The sequence below is a fragment of the Pygocentrus nattereri genome, chromosome 24 (genome assembly GCF_015220715.1).
Source record: "Pygocentrus nattereri isolate fPygNat1 chromosome 24, fPygNat1.pri, whole genome shotgun sequence".
Classification (NCBI taxonomy): domain Eukaryota; kingdom Metazoa; phylum Chordata; class Actinopteri; order Characiformes; family Serrasalmidae; genus Pygocentrus; species Pygocentrus nattereri.
In genome coordinates, this window is record NC_051234.1 from 23,466,578 (window position 1) to 23,489,334 (window position 22,757).

Sequence of the window (22,757 nt, forward strand, 5' to 3'; positions counted from 1 at the left end):
CTTTATGATATCACCAAACCAGCCTTAGCCCACAACAGCTGAGCCCTGCCCATTCGTGCTGAAGTTATAAGGAGTGTTTCAAGCTGTTTTTTGAATGAGGCAGAACAAACGGGAGCCATAATGGAATATAGATCATTTACATGTCCATATACAATAAACTAAGGTTAAATAAATAATGTTTTTGGTACATAAAACCATAGAAATATTGTAAATGGCCTTATGGGGGGACTTTCACCTAATAAAAGATAATAAAACATTCTGAGCCATGTCAAATGGACCTTGATTTATTATCCTGGGAGCATTGGCTCCCCACAATGATGTGGAGTTCTCTTGCACGTTCTGCTGGATCCTCCGCGTAATGCGCTGCTCTTTCTAACACATTGGAAGTTCGATTCAGTGTACCGAATCGATTCTTTTGAACGGCCATTTTCAGTTAATTAAACACCCGATTTAATTTTCCACAGTCGTTTGTCAGTTCAACTTTATTTTCACCTTGGCCGTTTAAATGTCCTCCATATACAATGTAAAGGAAGATTGGCCAAGTAAACTTCATTCCCATTTTTCTCTGTGTACATTGGTTTGGTGCGTCAGGTGTCCACGATATCCTGCATTGCTATGACATTAGATTCATTTAGTCGAGGTAAGACAGCTAATGTGTACAGAAAAAAATATTTCTTTATTTGTCCTCGAGCACAGACGCGCTGTGAGGAGGCTACAAATATTTTGATTCAGTTGGGAGTTGGTTCGTGAATCAGTTGGGCAGCCGCATTGAAAAGAACCGGTTCATGTGAAAGGAATCGTTCACGAGTCGAACGTCGCTACTTTTTTCTAAACTAACGGACGTTAAAACTGACTGGTGCGCGTGGGGAAAAATAATATCCTTTCTTCGAAAAAAAGACTCTTTCTTATGGATATTGGAAATTTACTTGACAAAAAAAAATATGTGTACTTTGTTGTGGATGTGGAAGTGAGAACAGTGATACAGACCTCAGTGAAAGACAGTAATGTGGCTTTAACAGCAGCGGCTGAACACTGAAGGCTAACGTTTGATTTATTCGGGCGGGAAAAAAAGCCTCTCGTAAACCGAAGGAAGAAAGATGTGTTTTTCTCGTACATGACCAGCTCGACGCAAGACTCGTAAAACTAGCAGGAATGCTGGTTTTAGTGGAGTAATTCGACAGAAACCCGGTGTGAGGATGTACCTGTAGTGCTATGTGGCTTTATTAGTGAGTTTGAGAAAAGCTGTGTAACGCTACGTTTCCATAGGGAAAAATGGGAGAAGCAGATTCACTGTCCTGGTAACTTTCATCTCCAAATGCATGTCGACGCTTTCACTTCAACGCTGGAGAAGCTTAACAGGTAGGTTAGCTAATGAAACATATTTTACATGACATTATCACACTGGAATCTACGGTTTGGTCCATTTTGAGTTCTGTTTTGTATTTTTAACTTAAACGCAGAGCAGCCGTCGTTAGCACGTTCGCTTTTGTGATGAATTTGTGAAACTTCATATTATGTTTTGGCTTTATTACAGCTTTCCTTATAACAGGGATTGAGGATCATCTCTCCTCTTCCAGAATGGCACTAATATTCTGTGTTGATGTAAAATTTCTCCTGAGTATATCTTTGTTGTTGTTTTATTCCCACCCTTTTGAAGAAACAAATGAGAAAACTATTGTCTGCTCCTTCCCGTGTTGCCTCAGGGTTAATTGAAATGGCAGCTTCCAAATAGAGGTCTAATGAAGGCTGGCCTAAACCAGTACCAGTGTTGTTCCTCCAGGTGAAATTAAACCCGCTTTACATTAACGCAGTTATGTACTGACACAAGGCGTATGGCTATGAACGCACACAGTCACGACTTTAAGATTTGTGCGGAAGCCTTGCTGCTCCTCCTAAGCTGGAGCACACATGGACTTCTGGCACATCAAGAGCCTTTAGGGAGCAAACAAAATGGCAAAGCTCACCTGCTGGGCTCTGCGATCAAGAAAAAAATACTTAAGGAGCTTAGGATCTCTCTCTCTCTCTCTCTCTCTCTCTCTCTCTCTCTCTCTCTCTCTCTCTCTCTCTCACGCACACACACACACACACACAAAGACACACACACACAGTCCAAGCTAAAATCAATGAATTCCCTGAATATACTGTTCTGTTCCTCTCTACGTGTGGCTCACTAGATCGTGTTGCCATCCTGCCATCCACATATAAAGTAGTGTATAACGATACATAGCCTATAATCTATTTATAGTATAGTAGTGTACTGTATGCTAAGGATACAGTGAAACACATTCAAGTTTGATTTCTGATTCTGAACAAGATTTAAAAAGAGTTCTGATTGTTATGTGTTAAGGGGCCACATCCTTCTTTTTATTTGCTTTTTTATGTACCGAAACCAGTCATAATTAAAGAGAAGTTGATCATTTTACAACTTCTCTTTATCCCTTAGTATTTGTATTTGCTACTGTGCCTTTAAGACCGATACATGTACATGAATTCTGTTCTGATTGGCTGCCTTATAGTGTGTGTCATTAAAAAAACTCAAATACTTTTTATAAGTGTAGTGTGAGTGAACTCACACTTGGAGGACAGTGAGGTGTGATATATTTGTGAGACAGTTGTAAATTTCTAGCATTTTATTGTTATTTTTATAAGTTAGGTTACACTATGTGGTGGCATGGTGGGTAGTGCTGTCGCCTCACAGCAAGAAGGGTCTGGGTTCAATTCCCTGGCCGGGTGACCAGGATCTTTTCTGTGTGGAGTTTGCATGTTCTCCCTGTGTCTGTGTGGATTTCTTCCCACAGTCCAAAGACATGCAGTCAGGCCAATTGGACATGCTAAATTGCCCCTAGGTGTGAGTGTGTGTGTGAATGTGTATGTCTGCCCTGAGATGGACTGGTGACTTGTCCAGGGTGTATCCTGCCTTCTGCCCAATGACCGCTGGGATAGGCTCCAGCAAAATAATGGAAATCCTACATAAAATACTCAGACTCCAGCCATTTTATCAGAAACACCTATCATATAGATTTACTGTTCCTGACTATAGTCCATCTGTTGATGCACAGTTCATTAGTACCACAATTTATCGGCCCAAGGTACTGTTGTAGGACCACCACTGGCCAGATATTTTCTGGGTGGCGATCCATTTTCAGCAATATAGTGGATATATATCCATTTTGTGTGTAACCACATTGCTGGGGTTTTAAACACTGCACACTTACTGTCCACTCTATTAGATGCATCTACCTTGATGGTACACTTCGTAGGTGTGTAGATAGAGACCATGGCTTTTTTTTCACACACAATTTGTGTCTGTCATCCTCTAGCTCTTTATCAGTGGTCAGTTTCTAACCACATCACCATTATTCTCTAGATGTTCTTGGTTAGCAAACTATTCTCTTGGGGTTGAGATGTATGTAAAAACCCAAGCAAAAACACTGTGCCTAATACACTTGTAATTGCATAGCACCCTCTACCATACCACTACTATCTGTGTCATTGGTGTGGTGGGTGAGAATGGTCCACCACCCACATAACAGTGTGTAATTGGTGGTCCCTTTCCACTCATAAATTAGAGAGGGGCTCATAAATTGTGCAGTAACAAATGGTGTACAGTCCATAATTGTAATCCTGTAAAGTGTACCTGTATGGTAGATGTACCTGATAAAATCACTGATGAGTATTTCATGTGGTGTTTCATTTTTTTATACACCACCAAAAATTGAGCTTATCACACACCCCTACTGTGTATAGTATTTGATGGTATGCAGAAAAAACTGTGGATGTCATTAAGGATGCACCGAAATGGGAATTTTGGGTGGTCAATGTCCAGTATTTTTAATGAACATGTGTGCTGATGCTGATGCGTAAATATTTCTAAAATGTAGAAATTGCAACAAAGTACATTATTTTTAGAAGTTTACAAATGCAATAAAATGATTAAAATGCAGACATTTTAGCACAGTAGCCCAGAATCACCTACACATTCTGCTTCTCTGACATACAGTAAAGATGTAATGAAATATCAGTTTAACATAATATATATAACACCTGTCTGATGCCAGTTTTGTTAAGCAACTATTTGTCAATACTGATATGATTTGGATATCACTGTGCATCCATAGATGTCATCACTGATATGATGTTTTTTTATTTAGTCCTAAATAGTGTCTCTATTTTTCTCAGGTCTCTTCCACCCATGGAAATGTTTCACAGCAGTGAATGGCTGTGGAATGATTCAGATCTATCTCTCAGTCCAGGGGAAAACTCCAGCCTGGCTCTGGGTGTGGAGGATGGGGTCAGGAACTACTATGCCATGCTCTATTCACTGCTTATCCTGGCTATTGTGTTTGGCAATGTGTTGGTGTGTTTGGCAGTGCTTCGAGAGAGGTCTCTCCAAACCACCACTAACTATCTTGTGGTTAGTCTGGCAGTGGCTGACCTGCTGGTGGCTTCGCTGGTCATGCCATGGGCTGTCTATTTGGAGGTGAGTGTAAAGAGAGCAAATGCATTGGTAAAAACCAGTGACTTTGTATTAGTAAAAATTTCTCATGCTTGACTAAATGTCAGCTCTGCCCACAAATGCGTTCTTTCGCAGCAACTGTTGTCAGATAGAAAAAGCTTTACAACATGCTGGAAAAAATCTTGCTTAATCTAATGAAATATCATAACATCCTTTGTTTAGAGTTGACTGCAGTCCCATTGATCTTCAGTAAAGTTGAGTTTTGACTGAACTGGACAGTGTTGTTGTAGCTAATCAAAACTTGGAAGGTGGTAAACGACGGTGCCAAATTTTTCATCATGCTAAAGTTAGCTTGAATGTTCAACAAAATATCGATACCTGTTCAATTCCTAATAGTGTGATCACTCTTAAATTTGGATATTCTTGACAAAAACTGAGTTGTGCACTGTAATTTCATTAGGTTGATTGGGACTTTTGCCGATCTTCTATAATGCTTGTCCAACTTAGCAGCAGTTGCTATAAAAAATGCATTTTTAAGTAGAGCATAGGTAAGTTTACATAGAAATAGATGTAGACCATGTTATGGTCCAGATGCTCCGAACAGCTACTGAATTCCATCTTTAGCTCCCTAAATTGTCACACTGGTCAGGATCAGACTCCTTGGGATGCACAAAAGCAAAGAGTAATCATGTTTTAAGCAGGCATGTTCATTTAACATTTCAAAAGGATCAGATTCTCTGAAGTGAGACCGATCCAGTAATAGCACTCTTTGTGAATAAGAATAAAATTTCAGTTTATTCCATTAGGAAAGAGGAGTAAGGGATAGGAAATGGGTTGGCTAGGCCAGTGCAGAGGCGGCACATTCAATAACTTCACTGACGACGAAGAATGCACAGCAAATTAATCTCTGCCAGAGCTTTATTAGGTCCCCCTCTACCGCCGTGGGCCAAAGAATGTCCACCTTGCAATGCTTCTCTTTTACAAAGGACTGCTGGATATAGGACCTGTCTTAAGACAAATTAGTAATGTCTTTTTCTTACTTTTGTTGCCAATGATGGCAAGATTTTTGACTGCTGGAGAAAAAGATACTTATATACATATACTGGCCTGACCACTATATGTAACTGTACACAACCAGACCTAACCTTTAGGAATGTGGATTTCATAACACAAGAATACAACCCCAATTCCAATGAAGTTGTGATGTTGTGTAAAACATCAATAAAAACAGAATATGATGATTTGCAAATCCTTTTCAACTTATATTCAATTGAATACACTACAAAGACAAGATATTTAACTTATAACGGATCTAACGGATAACGGATAAACTTTGTTTTTTGCAAATATTCACTCATTTTTAATTTGATGCTGGCAACATGTTCCAAAGAAGTTGAGACAGTGGCAAAAAAAGACTGGGAAAGTTGAGGAATGCTCAAAAAACACCTGTTTGGAACATTCCACAGGTGAACAGGTTAATTGGAAACAGGTGACTGTCATGATTATGTATAAAGGGAGCATCCCTGAAAGGCTCAGTCATTCACAAGCAAGGATGGGGCAAGGTTCACCACTTTGTGAACAACTGCGTGAGCAAATAGTCCAACAGTTTAAGAACAACGTTTCTCAACATGCAATTGCAAGGAATTTAGGGATTTCATCATCTACAGTCCATAATATCATCAAAAGATTCAGAGAATCTGGAAAAATCTCTGCAAGTAAGCGGCAAGGCAGAAAACCAACATTGAATGCCTGTGACCTTCGATCCCTCAGGTGGCGTTGCATTAAAAACCAACATCATTCTGTAACGGATATTCTCACATGGGCTCAGGAACACTTCAGAAAACCACTGTCAGTGAACACATTTTGTCGTTCCATCTACAAGTGCAAGTTAAAACTCTGCCATGCAAAGCGAAAGCCATATATCAACAACACTCAGAAACGCCGCTGGCTTCTCTGGGCCCGAGCTCATCTGAGATGGACTGACGCAAAGTGGAAAAGTGTCCTGTGGTCTGACGAGTCCACATTTCAAATTGTTTTTGGAAATCATGGACGTTGTGTCCTCCAGGCCAAAGAGGAAAAGGACTGTCCGGATTGTTATCAGCACAAAGTTCAAAAGCTAGCATCTCTGATTCAATTGAGTGTAGATTGAAAAGGATTTGCAAATCATCATGTTCTGTTTTTATTTATGTTTTACACCACGTCCCAGCATCATTGGAATTGGGGTTGTATGTTTTTATGAAAAGAACAGATGTAAAATAACTATAAGAGCTAATTCTTGAAAACAAACAAAACCGCTTAGAAATCTAAAAAACTCCAACCATGAGTCACAATATTTCTATAATTTAAGGCTTAGTGAGTTTCTGCTGTTTGAGTTGAAGAAATGTGATAAATAAGAACTGAATAGTATTTGCAAATTTGTGAAGGTAATATCTATCAGTAAAACACTAAAACTGTCTTTGCTGGACCACCAGTTGCTGTCTCTTACCAAGTCACTGACTGATTGAACTGGCCCTGACAGCCATTGTTTAAACACACATGTGCCAGCGCCACTTGAGACACATAGTAGGTAGGTAGTAGGTAATTAAATGCAGTCATGCTTCAATGTAGAGCTAAAATATAAATATTGAAAGAGCAAGAGGGAAGCGCATTGATTGAAAAGTCATGGGTCTTGGAAAAACAGCAAAACTCTTTCTAGTAATGTTTAATAACAGCAGTGAGTACTACATGTTAATCTGAGTTAAAATTGAAATTCCTACCTTGCAGTAGTGGTTAGCAATTTTTCTCCTCTTTTAGGTAAGAAAAACTAGTACATGACCACTGAGTGCACTAGGCATGTAAACTGAAAGTGTTTTGATGTGTTGTTCACTATTTCCACTATAGAGTATGGCTAGTTTATGTTAGCTAACTCAGAAGCTATAATATTAGCATTTAGGCTACTATATAGAGAATGATTGGCTTTGCTCATATTTTTAAACTATCAAGACAAAAAATAATATTTGCTTGATTTTACACATAATTGTATATAACTATAGATATTTGTCTGAGTGTATTTGCATGTGGACATCATTTAAGAGTCTAATTAAGCCTGGTATTATGCTACTAGCACTCCTAATATTGGGTAATTTGCAAATTTAGAATAGTAGATACAGCATGTCAAAATTACAAAACAAACCAAATTATCAGACAAATTAACAAGAAAGCAGATTTATTTGGTCTCCTTTGCCAACATGGGATGGCATTAGCATAGGGGATATCTTCCACTTTCAGTTAGGAAGACCACTGCTATTGCATTGAGTCCAATCTACTGAAGTTTTTTTAAATTCTCTTATTTTTACTGTTAGTAGTAAATTCTTAAAAATGAAACATGAGTTCTATATAGAACCATTTCATATGTAAAATTTTTGAAAATGTTTTTTTGAAAGTGGTTCACCAAAAAGGGTTCTTCTATTGTTACAAACATTGGCTTCTTAGAGCATTTTCACCAAGTAAAGAAACATTTCCACTTAAAGAACTCATGGTTCTAAATTGAACCGCTTTCTTTACTAAGGAATGCTTGAAGAATTCTTTTTAAGAGTGTAGTAATGGTAATAATATTAATGATGTAATGAGAATAACATGGATTATTATTATTGCTATTGTTATTATCAATATTTGTAGTACTGTGATAGAAAATGTCTGTCTGTCTGTCTGTTATATGGGCATCCACCAGACATTGAGGGAAGGTAGACCACCCTGCTTGTAATGCAGGTTTTTTAATATTCTATGCCACAGACAGGCCGCCATTCGCGGTCCAGTGAACGCAGCTGGCCTAGTGTTGTTGACCATATGAATTAATACTACCCAATGTTATTGATTTTTTTTACTGGTCATTATCTTCAGGTATCAGATTTTTTTTAGCTTCTTAAAATTGTATTGGCAAAAACATTTCCATGGCTGTAGCCACTATATCAGTTATGAGGAAGATGTATGGGTGCATGTGACACTCTCAAGTCTTCACCTGTGTAGGTGGTTGGTGGTGCTTGGCTCTTCAGCCGTCTGTACTGCAACATCTTTGTGACCTTGGATGTGATGATGTGTACTGCCAGCATCCTCAACCTGTGTGCCATCAGCATTGACAGGTAAAGCTTACCTGTATTGTAGTGTCATTGCATATTGATATTTGAGAAGTTTTACCTATTGATTTAGCGAAAGAGTCTAATTTTGAGTGACACTGCCTCAGTGAGTCGGTAACATGCATGCATTGCTATGTGCATCACGGTCTGCTAGAGTGTTAACCACAGAGGATTTCAAGGTACTGCAGTCAGAAACATTTATTAATATTTAATTGGAAGGTATGACTCCCCAAATGTAAAGGGCTGCTGCTAAAACCATTTCTTTCCTACCTTTTGTGAAAGAAAAACATGTTTCTAGAAAATCAACTTTGCATTCATTCCATGTGCATGTGTGTTTACCCTACATTATTTATTTTCTTAGTCACAGAATTCTTGTATCACTTAATATTTCAAAGCTTCAGGGGTTCTGAACTCTCAGCACACTCGCTCACAGTGAAAAGCCATTTATGCACTTCCCAAACTAATTATACGGACAAGGGATTGTGTGCATGTCTGCTTATTGGCTGTCGGTGGGGGTTTTCTCTATTGCTGGTGCCTTGTTATTAATAAATTACTGGTGAGTCAAGGACAGGTGCATAATTAACACCTTCACATAGGGGGCTATGTCAAGCCCCTGCTTTAATTTAGCTGTATGAGGTGTTTGTGATAGAGAGTAAGTAGAGGATGAGCAGGAAGGGAAGATGTTAGAAAAGATATTGTATGTGGAAAATTAGGTACATACTAAAGTGTACTGAAAGATAGTGTTTAAAGGGAAATTCTATTGATTTTTCAAAATGTCTGTATTTTTCTATCTATCTTTATATTGTGAACAATGTCATTCAGAGTGGTTCTCTGTTGTACTGAAACTTGCCAAGTCAGAATTGTTCACACTGGTTGTGATAGGAACCTGTCATCAGATGTGTTTAATGCCTCTAAAAGCTCCACCACATTTAAGGTTAGTTAGTTAAGGTTTTTTGTCAAACAAATTTTGAGCCTCTTAAGCTGGAAGATCCTATATATTGGCCCACAATTCTTCAAGTGCATAATTACATAAATCATGTATCATCACAGTTGTGTCAAAACCTTGTAACTCTTTTTAATTTTCAATAGTTTTGTACACCTTTTCAGTATACATTTAATAATGAATGGGCCAAAAATGCTCCAAAGTGACTTGGAGTTAAATTCTGTTACATTAACATACCATATAGTTAAGAATAGTATTAACTTCTGGTACTGTTAGTTACTTCTTAGAGAATACCCCGTTTTGTTACAAAAGTGGCAATATGTTTATTATAGTAGCTAAATAATTCATATAGTTATTGAATAATAAACTCTTAGTCTGCAGGCTTATTATTTAGTTATTAACATTAAGACTTATTATTCAGTAACTACTATGAAATTATTATGTAAATTATGTAGTTAAGAGAGTATATGCCTACATTCAGCCCATCTGGTTTAAAGGGTTAAAAATCCAGTCTTGGCAGAGAGGTGTATGCATAGCATTCTAAGGCAAAATAGTCTTTTTGGATTTACCACTATTTTACCATCATCAACATTACATATAAAAACTCAGTAGACAGTATGTAAGTTCACTAGTAATTTTCGATAGTAAGTTAAATTAAATGGCTATATTTGCATTGTAGACACCTCTATAATGGACAATAATTTTTGAAAATATTTTACATCAGACTGAAATAGAAGTATGTAAGTTCTAATAGAATTAGCCTATTTACAGCTGTTTTATTGGTTCTTCTTTTTTACTCAATGTGCAGAGGAAGATATTACCTTTTGCTTTCTACAGCACTCACAACTGTAAAGTTTGTAATTGTATGATTCTGTTCTGAATCAGGTGCAGCATAATTAACATTCCCTCACAGGATTCCTCATTATTGCAAATACTTATCCTGAGTTAATAAGACAAATATATTATTTTAATGAACAGTCTCCATTTCATCATGGCCATGTTATTAAAGCAGTGAAAGTTAAATAAAAGCAAATTAAAGCAAATGAATCTACTTTACCTGTATCCGTCACTTGAAATTACTGTGTTATAATAAAATAATCAAATACAAGGAGAAAAAAACATCTCAAAACTTTTTACATACACTTTTAAAGTTTTAGCATCCATCTACAAAATCCCTGAAGCATTTCTGTTTCCTGCCCCATTACTATGCCCTGTAGGCAAAGCACAAAAAGTAAATAACGCACCTGTGCTTGCCTTGTTAAATTGTCAGTTCTGTCTCAGTTGTCACATAGATGGGGATGCGGCCTACTTTAAATACTGAAATTCTAATCCTTCTTCTGCATAATTTTAGCGGCTCACTTTGTGTCAGGAACCAGTGTAATTTAGGAAAATCTCATGAAAAATGAGCTTAGTTTGAGGAGGATTTGTAAATTGTTTACTCATCCAGTGTCTGTGATAATTCTCATAGGCCTTAGATGAGCACACAGAGCCTTTGTACTTATTTTTCCTCCCTTAATGCAATCTAATCATAGCTAATTCCCATAGCAGTAGCTTTAGTACAGTCTTCTATGTGTTCCTGTTGCATCTTTTCTAACTACTGGTACCCATCTTATATAGCAAGAACATGTTTGGAGGACAATGATCAAGATTGAGCTCTTTTTTAAGATCCTTATGATTACACCATGATTTACTGTTACGTTGCATAGAGAAAGTGGAGAGAGGGATGATCTTGATGATATCTCCCATAGTAAAAGGGACTGCCTCTTTTGGCTCGACTTTCTCCTCTCCGCTAATGATGCATAGCACAGCTGGGCTCTGAATGCCAGCTTTGCACTTCTTTGCACTTTTGCTCAGTGCCCTTGGGGGAAATCTGCTAATTTTTCATTTTATTAATAAAGAAGCGTGAACTGCAGCAGCCATAGAAACGTCTGTTGAAAGTTCCATTTAGATGAATGGTCTTGTGTATCTTCTATATTTTGACTGTCTGTTCTGTGCAGGTACACAGCCGTGGTGATGCCTGTACTGTATAACACAACGCACAGTTCTCGTAAAAGAGTGTCAGTCATGATTGCCACAGTGTGGGTACTGGCATTTGCCGTCTCCTGTCCCTTACTGTTTGGCTTTAACACCACAGGTAAGACTTTTAAACCTATGATCTTTCTGATGGTGGAGTGGCTTTTCTTTCATAAGTGTTAAACCTGGGCCTGTCATGGTTATTATATAATTATTGCAATTATTTCAGCTGACTGCGGTTTTTAGCCTTCACAATGATGTATTTATATTGTAACAGAACGTGAATTCGTCTGGTTGCTCCAAATACCTGTAAATAATAAAACGCATTTATTAAGACATGTAATTTACTGAGAACAACTGTTCTGTTGAAAGACTTTTTAGAAGGCAGCCATGAGTAATGTTTGTCAAGCTGTGTCTGTTGTCAGTTGGAAGCTATTAAATATAAAAATAACAGCAAGGAATCAAGATAAGTGATCCACTAATTTGATCACTTGTACTTTGATAGTTGCACACAAAGAACATAAAAAGACAATTAGAGAGCCCTTATTGTGGATAACTGAATTGACCCCAGTTTTATGATAAAAAGAGTTTGATGTAACATGAAAATATTGTTAATAAAAATAAGTTTCAAATATGCCACTTACTCCCCAGTCCATACAGTGTAGTTAAGGAAACTATTCTGCAAAATAAACTATTCTGTTTCCTTGATGTCAACAAAAGTATATTTACATATATCCACCTTTTCAGCTGATAGCCGTTTAGCTCCAGCCACTGACTTTAAAGTTAAAACAGATTAGTTACATTTATGTATCTTAAAGGCAAAGCAACAGTTTAATCTCAGGAATAAAAGAGGCTGGAAAATGTAAAAATGTAATTGCTTTTGGTAAATAAAACTACACAAATGCGATAAGTGGACCTCAAGGCAAAAATAAGATACATAAACAAGAAGTAGGATATGTGCCAATTAAATTGTTAATTGCAGTCTTTTATATGGCAATTAATCATCAGCTAAAAATGGATGAGTGTGACAGGTTTAGTTAAACCTTTACCCTGTTGCTGTTACACAGATGATAGTACTTCGCTTGAACTGAGGTTTGCTGCTGAGGTCGCTGCTTCATCACTTAAAATGAGATCAGAGGCCATCAGTAAAGAAACAAACCAACCTGAGAGTTGTTCCGGATGGCTGATACCACCAAAACTGTTCAATTATATGCTGATAAAGATTTGCAATTCAAATATGTGGAACAGTATTATATCCAGCCAATTAACTTGTGTAATCAGTTAATTGGTCTCATGCAGGTTTGTAATGGGAGGAATAATATTCAAATAAGCTTCTTTTTTTTTTTAAACCAAAGGTTCCCAATATTTTTCACCTGGTCTATCCACTCTGAAGGATTGATGGTGACAAGGTTAAGGGAACCATAATTATGGTACCATAGAAACAACATAATGTAATTGTGCGTTCTATATATTTGTGCAGATGTGGATATTGATTTCATGTTAAGGCACAGCTGACTTTGTCACCCGTTTTTGCTTATCACATCGTGGCTTTGATGTTTAACGTGCTAAAGAAAATAAACCTAATTTTAGCTGACAGTAACTGCTTTAGCATGGTCAGGGGATCAGCCCCTTATTTTGCTTGCATTTTTTCCCCAAACTAGAGTTGTGTTTGAACAGCTTTTTTATGTATTGTATTGTATTGCACTGTTGTGTGTTCAACTCTGTTTCTTTTTCTCTGGGTATCAACAGTGACTTTTGTTTCTAGCAGTATCTGAGCTCAGGACTAGCTTTCAGTCTAACCTGTTAGTAACTAGCTAAGATACTTTCGCTAGATAGACAAAGCACTTCTGCTCTGGATAAGAGCGTCTGATAAATGTTGTAAATGTAAATGCTTTTGAGTCTCTGAATGTGTTTTGTGTCTGTTGTTATACATGATACCTGAAGGAATTTGTGTTGTGTGTATGCATTCCAGATGACCCCTTAGTGTGCTCCATTTCAAACCCGGATTTTGTCATCTACTCGTCGGTGGTGTCGTTTTACTTGCCTTTCGTGGTGACGCTACTTGTGTATGTGCGCATCTACATCTTCCTCAGGAGGAGGAGGAAAAAGATAACCTTCCGCCAGGCCAGCAGTGAAGTTCAACCAGGACCTGCACAGCCATCTGCAGTAAGAGCACCTCAGCCAACACACTCATGCAAACATACTAGCGCTGTTACACCATTACTGGTAGGCATCGATTTTTAGCAGTAACTTGAGAATTTATGTCACCGTATGCTTTTCTCAGCATATTGTAGATCTTGTCAGCACATAAAGAACACCAACTGTATGTTTAATTAAAACAAGAACATAATTAGTTCTGATTTATTTACATTAGTGCCACAAAGAATTTTTAAATAAAAATTATTGCAATTGTATTTTTTATAGTATTTTTTTAAATGTGGCAAGGCTGGCCCTTTTTCTCTGTTTCAACTTATCAAAGCTCAGAAAAACTTATGATAAGTAATCAGTTTGCTTTGAGTTTTTTCACAAATGCAAAACAATAAAAAAATAACCATGCATATACAGCTTGAAACCATTTAGAGTCATTGCAGATGTACCCAGCCAATGTCATCTTTCTGTTCCAACACAAGAGACTGAGTTATTAATAGAGGTATCTTTTATTTATGAAGGTAAGTTAGGGTTTTAACACCGTCTCCAATTTTGTGATTTAAACCTGTATATTACAAATAAATCTTGGCTCACACCCCATACTGGTGTTATATTCCCCAGCTTCCTCAAGAAAGCACTGGATACATTTCACTTTTGTTGGGAAGGATTATTGGATTGTGTCGCAGGGGGAGATCAGTGGAAGACCATCACTGATTGTTGGACTGGGTTTTTTGTATCATAGGCGACCTTTGAAAGTGAGATGCGGCGTCAAGCCCTTGGAAGTGGTCCAACAAAGCCATTCTGTTGCTGCACATTCCTGGAATTTTATCACACGATTTGGTTCCACTTAACTGGAGCAAAATATGATACACAGCAAAAAAGCTTTTTAAGACGTCCCAAACATTTTCCTTTTTCACAAAGCTATTTTTTCTCCACATCTAATTTTAATAATGCAAAGGAAAGCTTTGCTGAATGACAGTTCTGTAGCTGCCATGCCATGCGTGCCTAGAGAAGTTAAGTGACTGTGGGAAGCACTAGAGAGGGAGATTCATAAGACAGACTGACCTGAATCTCTTTAACAAAGAGCGACTATATGTTCTTCTAGAAATGGGCCCCTTTTCATGAACAGTTTGCCAGTGCCCTTACTTTTAACCAGCTGTATATGATAGATATTGGCATATACAGACGTATGGCATGTAATAATTATCTATGAAATTATGAACTCTTATGAGCATTAATACATTTGAAAAGGGGGGGCTTTTTTTCCCTTTTTTGGGCTGGATGTGTGTGTGTCTGAAAATAATGCTGTTATACATTTGTATGACATTTGAAATTCAGTAAAAGTACAGAAGGTGTCCTGTGCAAAAAAGGCCCCTTTGAATGTGCAGTTGAAGAAAATCTTTCCTGTGTACTCATTTTTAATTTGTTGTGGTCATAAAAATACTAGCGAAAGGTGAAAGTTTGCTCTTCTCACCTCTTCTTTCATTCCTGTTCCCTCTCTCACTCTGTACTGCACTTCCATACTTAATTCTTACTTCCCAGCCCACCCCAAAACATTTGCTCCCTTATTCTTTCTCCATCTCTCATGCCTTTTTTCCACCTTTTCCCTCTGACTCTCTGGCCTTTCTCTGCAGGAGACTTGTTTGCAAGAGGAGGCTCGAAAAGAACGGCGTGACCTGTCTCCCATCAGGATCAATGTGGTAAATGTGAGTATAACTGCGTGAGTTCATGTGTTAAATGTGTGAGACTTTCTCCAAATATATACCGAATTGAAATGAAGTGCTTGGAGAGTAACTGACTTCACTAATTAATGCAGGGGGGTTATGCTTATATTTGTGGCATCTAAAAGTGCTCTTTTTTTAGCAAGACAAGTCTGTTTTTCTTTTGCTGTGGTGCTGCATTCTTAGCCCTGGGGCTGCAAGCTGTGAGCTGGAAATGTAGAATTCAGAGAGCACGGCCCCTGACAACATGTCTCACTGGGTGCTGCGCTCCCCTCCCCGGCTCAGTCTGCCACACTCTGTTCGTCACACCAATTTTCACGTTACCACAGATGACTTTAAAGATGAAAAGAGGAGTTGGCTTTGTGTTGGCATTGTGCAATGCAAATTCAGCACACAGCAGCTATTCAAGGACTAGTGATCACGGATGCGCAATAAGCAGGGAGACACAGAGAATGGAATGGTGCTATCCTGTGTCAAGACAATTAAGAGATGAGTTAGGTTTGGGCTCATGTTTGCCTGCAGCAAATGACCAAGCCTTGATCATTCAATGGAAAACAACACCAGCACTGAAGCAGCAGCCAATTGGGGGAAAAAAACAGTGCGGCACTCTGAGTCTTAGCCATCTTAGCCATCTTAGTCCACTACAGTAGCAGAGGAGAATAGATTGAAGTTGACTGTAAGAGTAAAAAAATCATCACGGTTCTAGTATTGCAGAGCTATGGAGCAATATTGAGCCCCCATCATCAAGATCATTTAAATGCATGATTAGAGTTGAGGAGTCTAATTTAGGTGAACAAAGTGCTCCAGTATATGTGTAGAAATCATTCTCTCTACCTTTCCATCTCTACTCTAGGAAAGCACAGAGAAGGTGGTTCGTCCAAGGCTCCTCCCTGGCTGCCTGCGACGTAAACGTCCTAGAACTGTCCCTGCCGAAAACTCTCTGCTGCCCCCAGTGGACATGCAGAACTATTGCAGTATTAGCCAGGCCTCCTTTGCACGCACCGAACAGGAGCCCAACCGAGAAGAACAAGAGGGTGAAGAGGAAGACCATGCAACTATGAAGAGCTGTGAGGTGAAGGAAGTGTCTAACGGACGGACTCACACAACTCTTCGGCCAGCCTCTCGCATCACAACACGCGCCAATCAAGCCCGCTACAGGAGCATGCATTCCAGAGAGAAGAAAGCCACACAGATGCTGGCTATTGTACTCGGTGAGTACTGCCATTGTCAAGAAACATTTTTACTAGTTACAGAGCTAAAAGGGAATTCATATTTAATTTTGATGGATCATTTGTACCATCTCTGACAATACCTATGAAAGAGAATCAATCATTGACAGTCAGTTTAGCACCTAACAGTAATGGATTTGATATTCAGACGTCCGAACGAGATGAGGTGGCATAAACATACTTATATGTTTAATCTGGTGCCCAACTCGCACAACCATCCAACATGCGTCAGGTGCGGTGGTCAAATCCAACACATACTGCAAAGGCAGCGTGAGAGAACTGTGTAACGCTTAGTAACAAACTACCAGGCTTGAAGTGTTCCATTATCTCACAGATTTCACAGAAGATTGCTGTGTTGTTTATTATTATCAGTTGTCCCCCAACCCCCCCGGATTGTACATCATGGTAACATTATGCATGGTTAACCGAATATGCTAATTATGTTACCTGTACAGTCTCAGACTGACATTGGATTGGATTTAGAACTTTCATAGGGTTTATGTGCATGGTTCAGTGGCAAGTTGGAATCTGAGAAAGTCAACTGGTGGAAATTAGCTCTGCTGCCAGAGTTATTAAGCCACCTGGTGTATGTTTGGCATGGCAGTTTTTTAACAGTTACCTGCTGCATGCTTGGCATGATCTCAAACTCCTTTCATCTGGTATACCAAGATAATATACACCCCTGCTGAGGAATCTGGCTACAAGCCCACAGTATTGAATGAGTACACCAAAGCTGGACCTATCTCAGCAATAACCTCTTTCTCTGCAATCACAGAGGTTCAGAGCCATGGATACACATACCACCTGTTGGTTAGTCATCCTCTGAAAATAAAAGCTACAGGATAACCGTTTGTACCTCATCCTCTGCCAGGGATGCAGTAGTTGTCAGCCTAGAGAGACCACCTGGGGAACATCGTGAACCGTGTGTGCCAGGGAGTGTCATTCAAAAGTACAAACTGGAGTCAGGCTCTGGAATCTGAGCTGTGCAGTCCTCGAAGTTGCTGGCAACCAATTTCACACAATTAGCATCATGTCACTGTGGTGCCTCATGGAGGCCAATGCTCTCTGAAGTTCGTAAATGACACTGATGGTAATCTGTGATGTCTGCTTAATTGAGGAGGAAACGGAATCACACTCATGGCAGATGTCTAGCCTATAGCCCAGCTGTCTCAGCTCAAAGTCGATTGGTCAGGGTCCTTTTGTGACCAGACTTGCTTTGCCTGTGGAAAGGATTTATGTTTGGAGAATTTAAGACAGCAAGGCATTTTCTAGAAAAAGAGTAGCTGTGGGACATCTAACCTTTAACATAAATTAAGTGTTCTATAAACCCATCTATTTAGCTATATTGCTGAAAGGTCCAGGTTAATGAGGACTACACGTTTGTTTGATGTTTTAATTACGAGCTCATACCCAAACTCTTTACCTGTGTGTGTGTGTGTGTTTGTTTGTGTGTGTGTGTGTGTGTATATGCTGTGTGCATGTATATCCTCCAGGAGTTTTTCTCATCTGCTGGCTACCCTTCTTTGTGACTCACATCTTGAACACTCACTGCAGGAAGTGTCATGTGCCACCCGAGCTTTATAGCGCTTTCACCTGGCTGGGTTATGTCAACAGTGCCCTCAACCCAGTCATTTACACCACTTTCAACATTGAGTTTCGCCGAGCCTTCATTAAGATCCTCACTTGTTGATTTCGGACATCAAGAGTCCAGTGACCTCTGCCACTTGGGATACTGAAGCATGAATTGAAAAGCTTGATGGGCAGTTTTTCATGCATCCAACAAGGTGCATTACTTTTTCTGCAAGTGAACTTTGAACTGGGAAGTCAGGAGGGCACTGACTTAGCGATAATAAAAAGGAATACAGAGCTCGACCCTTGAATACAGACTCGACACTTGAATGCCAGAACAGGGTCTGGAAGTGGTTTGAATCACATATCAACAGAATTTGAAGGCCTGATCATTAATAATCAGTCAAAGAATCATGGATGTATCTGGACTTTATTCTGTTGCCACTTTCTGAGCATCTCCTCTCATTTCAGTGGTCTGTTTGGAGTGCCTCATATGTGTTTGCATGCATCTGTTAGTTTGGAGTTTGGCCTGTTTGAACAGAGATGTCTGTGAAACCTTTGGGTCATCGAACGTCAAAGGACAAGCATCTGAAAATTCTTGTGATAAGGAAACCAGCTGGGGTAAGGGACCATAACATTTGGAATGTGTTCTTATTGTGAATTAAAGCAAAATTAAATCTCTCTTATGAGCTCTGTCCTCATAAATCTGAATCAATTTAAAGGGAGAAAAGCACGACCAAATAAGAACAGGATGGCTCAGTGGGAGACAATACCCAGCGAAAGAAGGATGAAATGAGTGAGTGACTGAATGAGGGAGAACATTAAATAGGAAGAAACCGGAGTGTGTAGATTTTTTAAAAGGCCTTTAGTGGAGGGCTCAGCTGGAAATCAGCAGCGCAGATGGATGTAGGTTGATAGAGAAAGAGAGAGAGAGGAAATGCATGACTTGCTCAAGTGTGTCTTCAAAGAGAGCCAGCCTAACTTGTCTCACCACACTCGGAGAACCTAAATGTGCAATTGAGTGTTTTTGGTACTGAAGGAATTACAATGGGAGTGATGGCATCTGTCTTTTTCCACTTTCTGTAATTACTAATCCTTGTCGAATGACAGCTAATGAATTCACTATGACATCCCTGTCACCCAGCTCCATTCTTACCCTTTCTTTTTCTCTGTCCAACTCACTTCTTCACTGCAGCCTGACCCGGCTAAGCTCTTCCTCCACAGCTAAGCGTTTTGCAGACAATGAGGCGCTGTCAGAGTGCTTATCACATTTGAGAAGGATCTCTCTAAAAAGTAGTTTGCATGTATGCATTTCTCTGCCAGTGTGGCTTTGAGAGGCAGTGAAGGCTAGGAGTGTTATGTTACACTTATTAAAATGTATTTATTTTGAAAGGGGTCTTGCAAGGCAATACATGCTCTGAACCGAATACAGTTATATTTTACAAAATAGATTGTGATATCACAAATATTTTCATATATTCAACAGAACATTTGTTGATATTAGAAATGCTGACATAAAATAATTTCCATTGTTCTGTTAAAAATATGTTTGTAAAAAAGGCAACCATGCACTACGTCTGAAACCTTTTATGCTTTGTATTTTTGTATAACCCTTTACTGCATGGTGTTGCCTTGTGGCAACAATGGCTAAAACTCACAAGGCCCCCTACTCCCTATGTATTGCACTATGTAGGTCATGGCTTCTGCACTCAAACAGCACATAATACTGCCAAAACTACTTGCTCATCTGCCTTCACTTGAACTTGAATGACATCCCATTCTTAATCCATAGGGTTTAATATGATGTCGGCCAACCATTTGCAGCCATAACAGTTTCAACCCTTCTTGGAAGGCTTTCCACAAAGTATAGGAGTATTTCCAAAAAAATAGGAGTGTGTTTATGGGAATTTTTGACCATTCTTCCAGAAGTGTATTTGTGAGGTCAGACACTGATGTTGGACGAGAAGGCCTGGCTTGCAGTCTCTGCTCTGATTCATCCCAAAGATGTTCTATCGGGTTGAAGTCAGGACTCTCACGTGTTGCGACTGTTTAAATTCTGGCAAATAAGTACAAGTTATTTACACTATATTGCCAGAATATATGCCAAGCTTTCCACAAGGTTTAAGCTTTAGAATTTTTGACCCTTCTTCCAGAAGTGCATTTGTGAGGTCAGGCACTGATGTTGGATGAGAAGGTCTGGCTCGCAGTCTCCACTCTAATTTAAGGTTGGACTCTGTGCAGGCCAGTGAAGTTCTTCCACACCAAACTTGCTCATCCATGTCTTTAGGACCTTGCTTCGTGCACTGGTGGGCAGTCATGTTGGAACAGGAAGGGGCCATCCCCAGACTGTTCCCACAAAGTTGGGAGCATGAAATTGTCCAAAATCTCTTGGTGCTGAAGCATTAAGAGTTCCTTTCACTAGAACTAAGGGCCGAGCTCAACTCCAACCCCGCACCATAACCCCCCTCCACCAAACTTTACACATGCAGTCAGACAAGTACTGGTCTCGGCAACCGCCAAACTCAGACTCATCCATCGGATTGCCAAATGGAGAAGCGTGCTTCATCACTCCAAAGAACACATCTCCACTGCACTGCTCACGCACCACCAGTCCAGTGGTGGCATGCTGCTCACCACTGCATTTAATGCTTTGCATTGTGCTTGGTGATGTAAGGCTTGTATGCAACTGATAAGGCATGGAAAGTCATTCCATGAAGCTCTCTACGCACTGTTCTTGAGCTAATCTGAAGGCCAAATGAAGTTTGGAGGTCTGTAGCAATTGACTCTGCAGAAAGTTGGCGACCTCTGAGTGTCTGTCGTTCCCGATCACTTACACTTTGTTATAATACCACTGAAACTTGACTGGAAATTTCACGACTGTTCTTGTTGCACAGGTGGCATCCTGTCACGGTACTGTACTGGAACTCACTGAACTGAGAGAGACCCATTCTTTTATAAATGTTTGTAGAGGCAGTCTGCATGCGTAGGTGTTTGGCTTTATACACCTGTGGCCTTGGAAGTGATTGGAACACCTGAATTCAGTGATTTGGATGGCTAAGTGAATACTTTTGGAAATATAATGTATGTCTAAGACCCCAAATCTAGACACTTCATGACTCACAACAGTGTATCATATAGGGAATAGGGAGCCATTTGAGATTCAGCCAGTTACTTCGTTTTAATGTTTTGCCTAACTATACTATGAAGTGTATATCTTTTTTTGGAACCTATGCCTTCTTGTTGCAGCCTGGCCTTCTCTTTTCACACACACCACATGGTGAGATCTCCAAGTGTGTGTGTAAATAAATACTAATGGACAACTTGAAGAGAACAAATGGAACAGAATCTCTCAGAAGTTTATTTTTCATAAATGAAATCAGTTTAGATGTTTTTTTTTTATTTAAATCCTAAAATGTGATTGTTTTTTATATCACAGCAGCATGCTACAGTGTGTGATATGTCTGGGGCCAGCAAACACAGTGGCACTGGACACATTAGACAGCCTATTGTGTGCATTATAGATTACGGTTCCATTGCTGGATGCTGTTGCCATGTGGCAACAAAATGGTTCGCTCACCATTGTTGTTGTTTTTTGTTTGTTTGTTTTTTTCAAAAAAATATTTTAAGATTTTCAGTTATGCCATTTTGAATAAGAACAATCATAAAAATATTTTTGTGTATTTCATAATTCATGCAGTAAAGGGTTACATTTATTTGTGTTAATTATAGTTTAATTAGAATATAGTATTGTGTTGGCAGTTAGACTTTGACTAAGAAAATATGAGCATAATGAATGTTGGCATGTCATTTCTTTATCATATCATACAATACATATATTGTGAACATTGTGTATTGTTACATCCCTACTGAAGACAGATGCTTTAACAGCTCATAATGGAAGTGGGCTGGACTAGTGGAGAGTGAAATAACTAGATTTTTTACCACATACATTTCACAGCATTCTTCCGTCCTCCGATCATCCCCCACTCTTTAGCCAAGGCCAACTTACTCCCACTTCTTATCCACGCAAGAAGTCGCAGTTTGGCTGAACACACACACACACACACAATACTGAAAACAGGAAATATAAGTGCCAGCATTCACACATACACATCTCTTCTAAATATTCTGGAAACGACCACATGAATGTGGACATTTTGTACTCCAAGACACTAATTGGTCATTAGGGATTCTGCAGAAATGCTCTAATTTCACAGAGACGTGTCTGTATGCATTGTATTTATAACCAACACTCAGAGGTGCCTTGTTTAGGAAAAAAATACATATAGTATAGATAAGGAAAGCTCATTCCTTTCAATGGAATACTTAACACTGCCGGAAGCAGGAAGGCAAATTATTTTATTAATTATTTATGTAGTGAATGTAGTGGTTAATTTCACATGAAAGCTTATAAATATATAAGTGTATTGGTGGAGAGAGACAGGGTGGGTGTATTCCCCATTGACAGGGGTACCAGAATTTAATGAATGCTTGATGTGGTTGAGAGAAACAGAGGGTCTTGGGATCCCTGAGACAATTACTGGGGATCAAAGTCAGTTTGAAAGC

The 22,757-nt window shown here is 39.1% G+C and overlaps 1 protein-coding gene across 2 annotated transcripts in view; it reads left to right on the forward strand.

Moving 5' to 3' along the window:
* Positions 1-810: 810 nt before the first annotated feature.
* drd3 (dopamine receptor D3) overlaps positions 811-22,757 on the forward strand; it is a 36,607-nt gene continuing 14,660 nt past the window's right edge. Inside the window, exons 1-8 of one of the 2 annotated variants that reach the window (XM_017716134.2) lie at positions 811-1,359; positions 4,180-4,480; positions 8,462-8,574; positions 11,509-11,645; positions 13,497-13,690; positions 15,307-15,378; positions 16,247-16,604; positions 18,116-20,427. In XM_017716134.2, coding sequence (XP_017571623.1) covers positions 1,316-1,359; positions 4,180-4,480; positions 8,462-8,574; positions 11,509-11,645; positions 13,497-13,690; positions 15,307-15,378; positions 16,247-16,604; positions 18,116-18,312 — 1,416 coding nt within the window. In that variant the 5' untranslated portion in view covers positions 811-1,315 and the 3' untranslated portion in view covers positions 18,313-20,427. Of the gene's footprint in view, positions 1,360-4,179; positions 4,481-8,461; positions 8,575-11,508; positions 11,646-13,496; positions 13,691-15,306; positions 15,379-16,246; positions 16,605-18,115; positions 20,428-22,757 lie in introns of those variants that run through there. The other variant, XM_037533899.1, reaches the window with a different exon arrangement.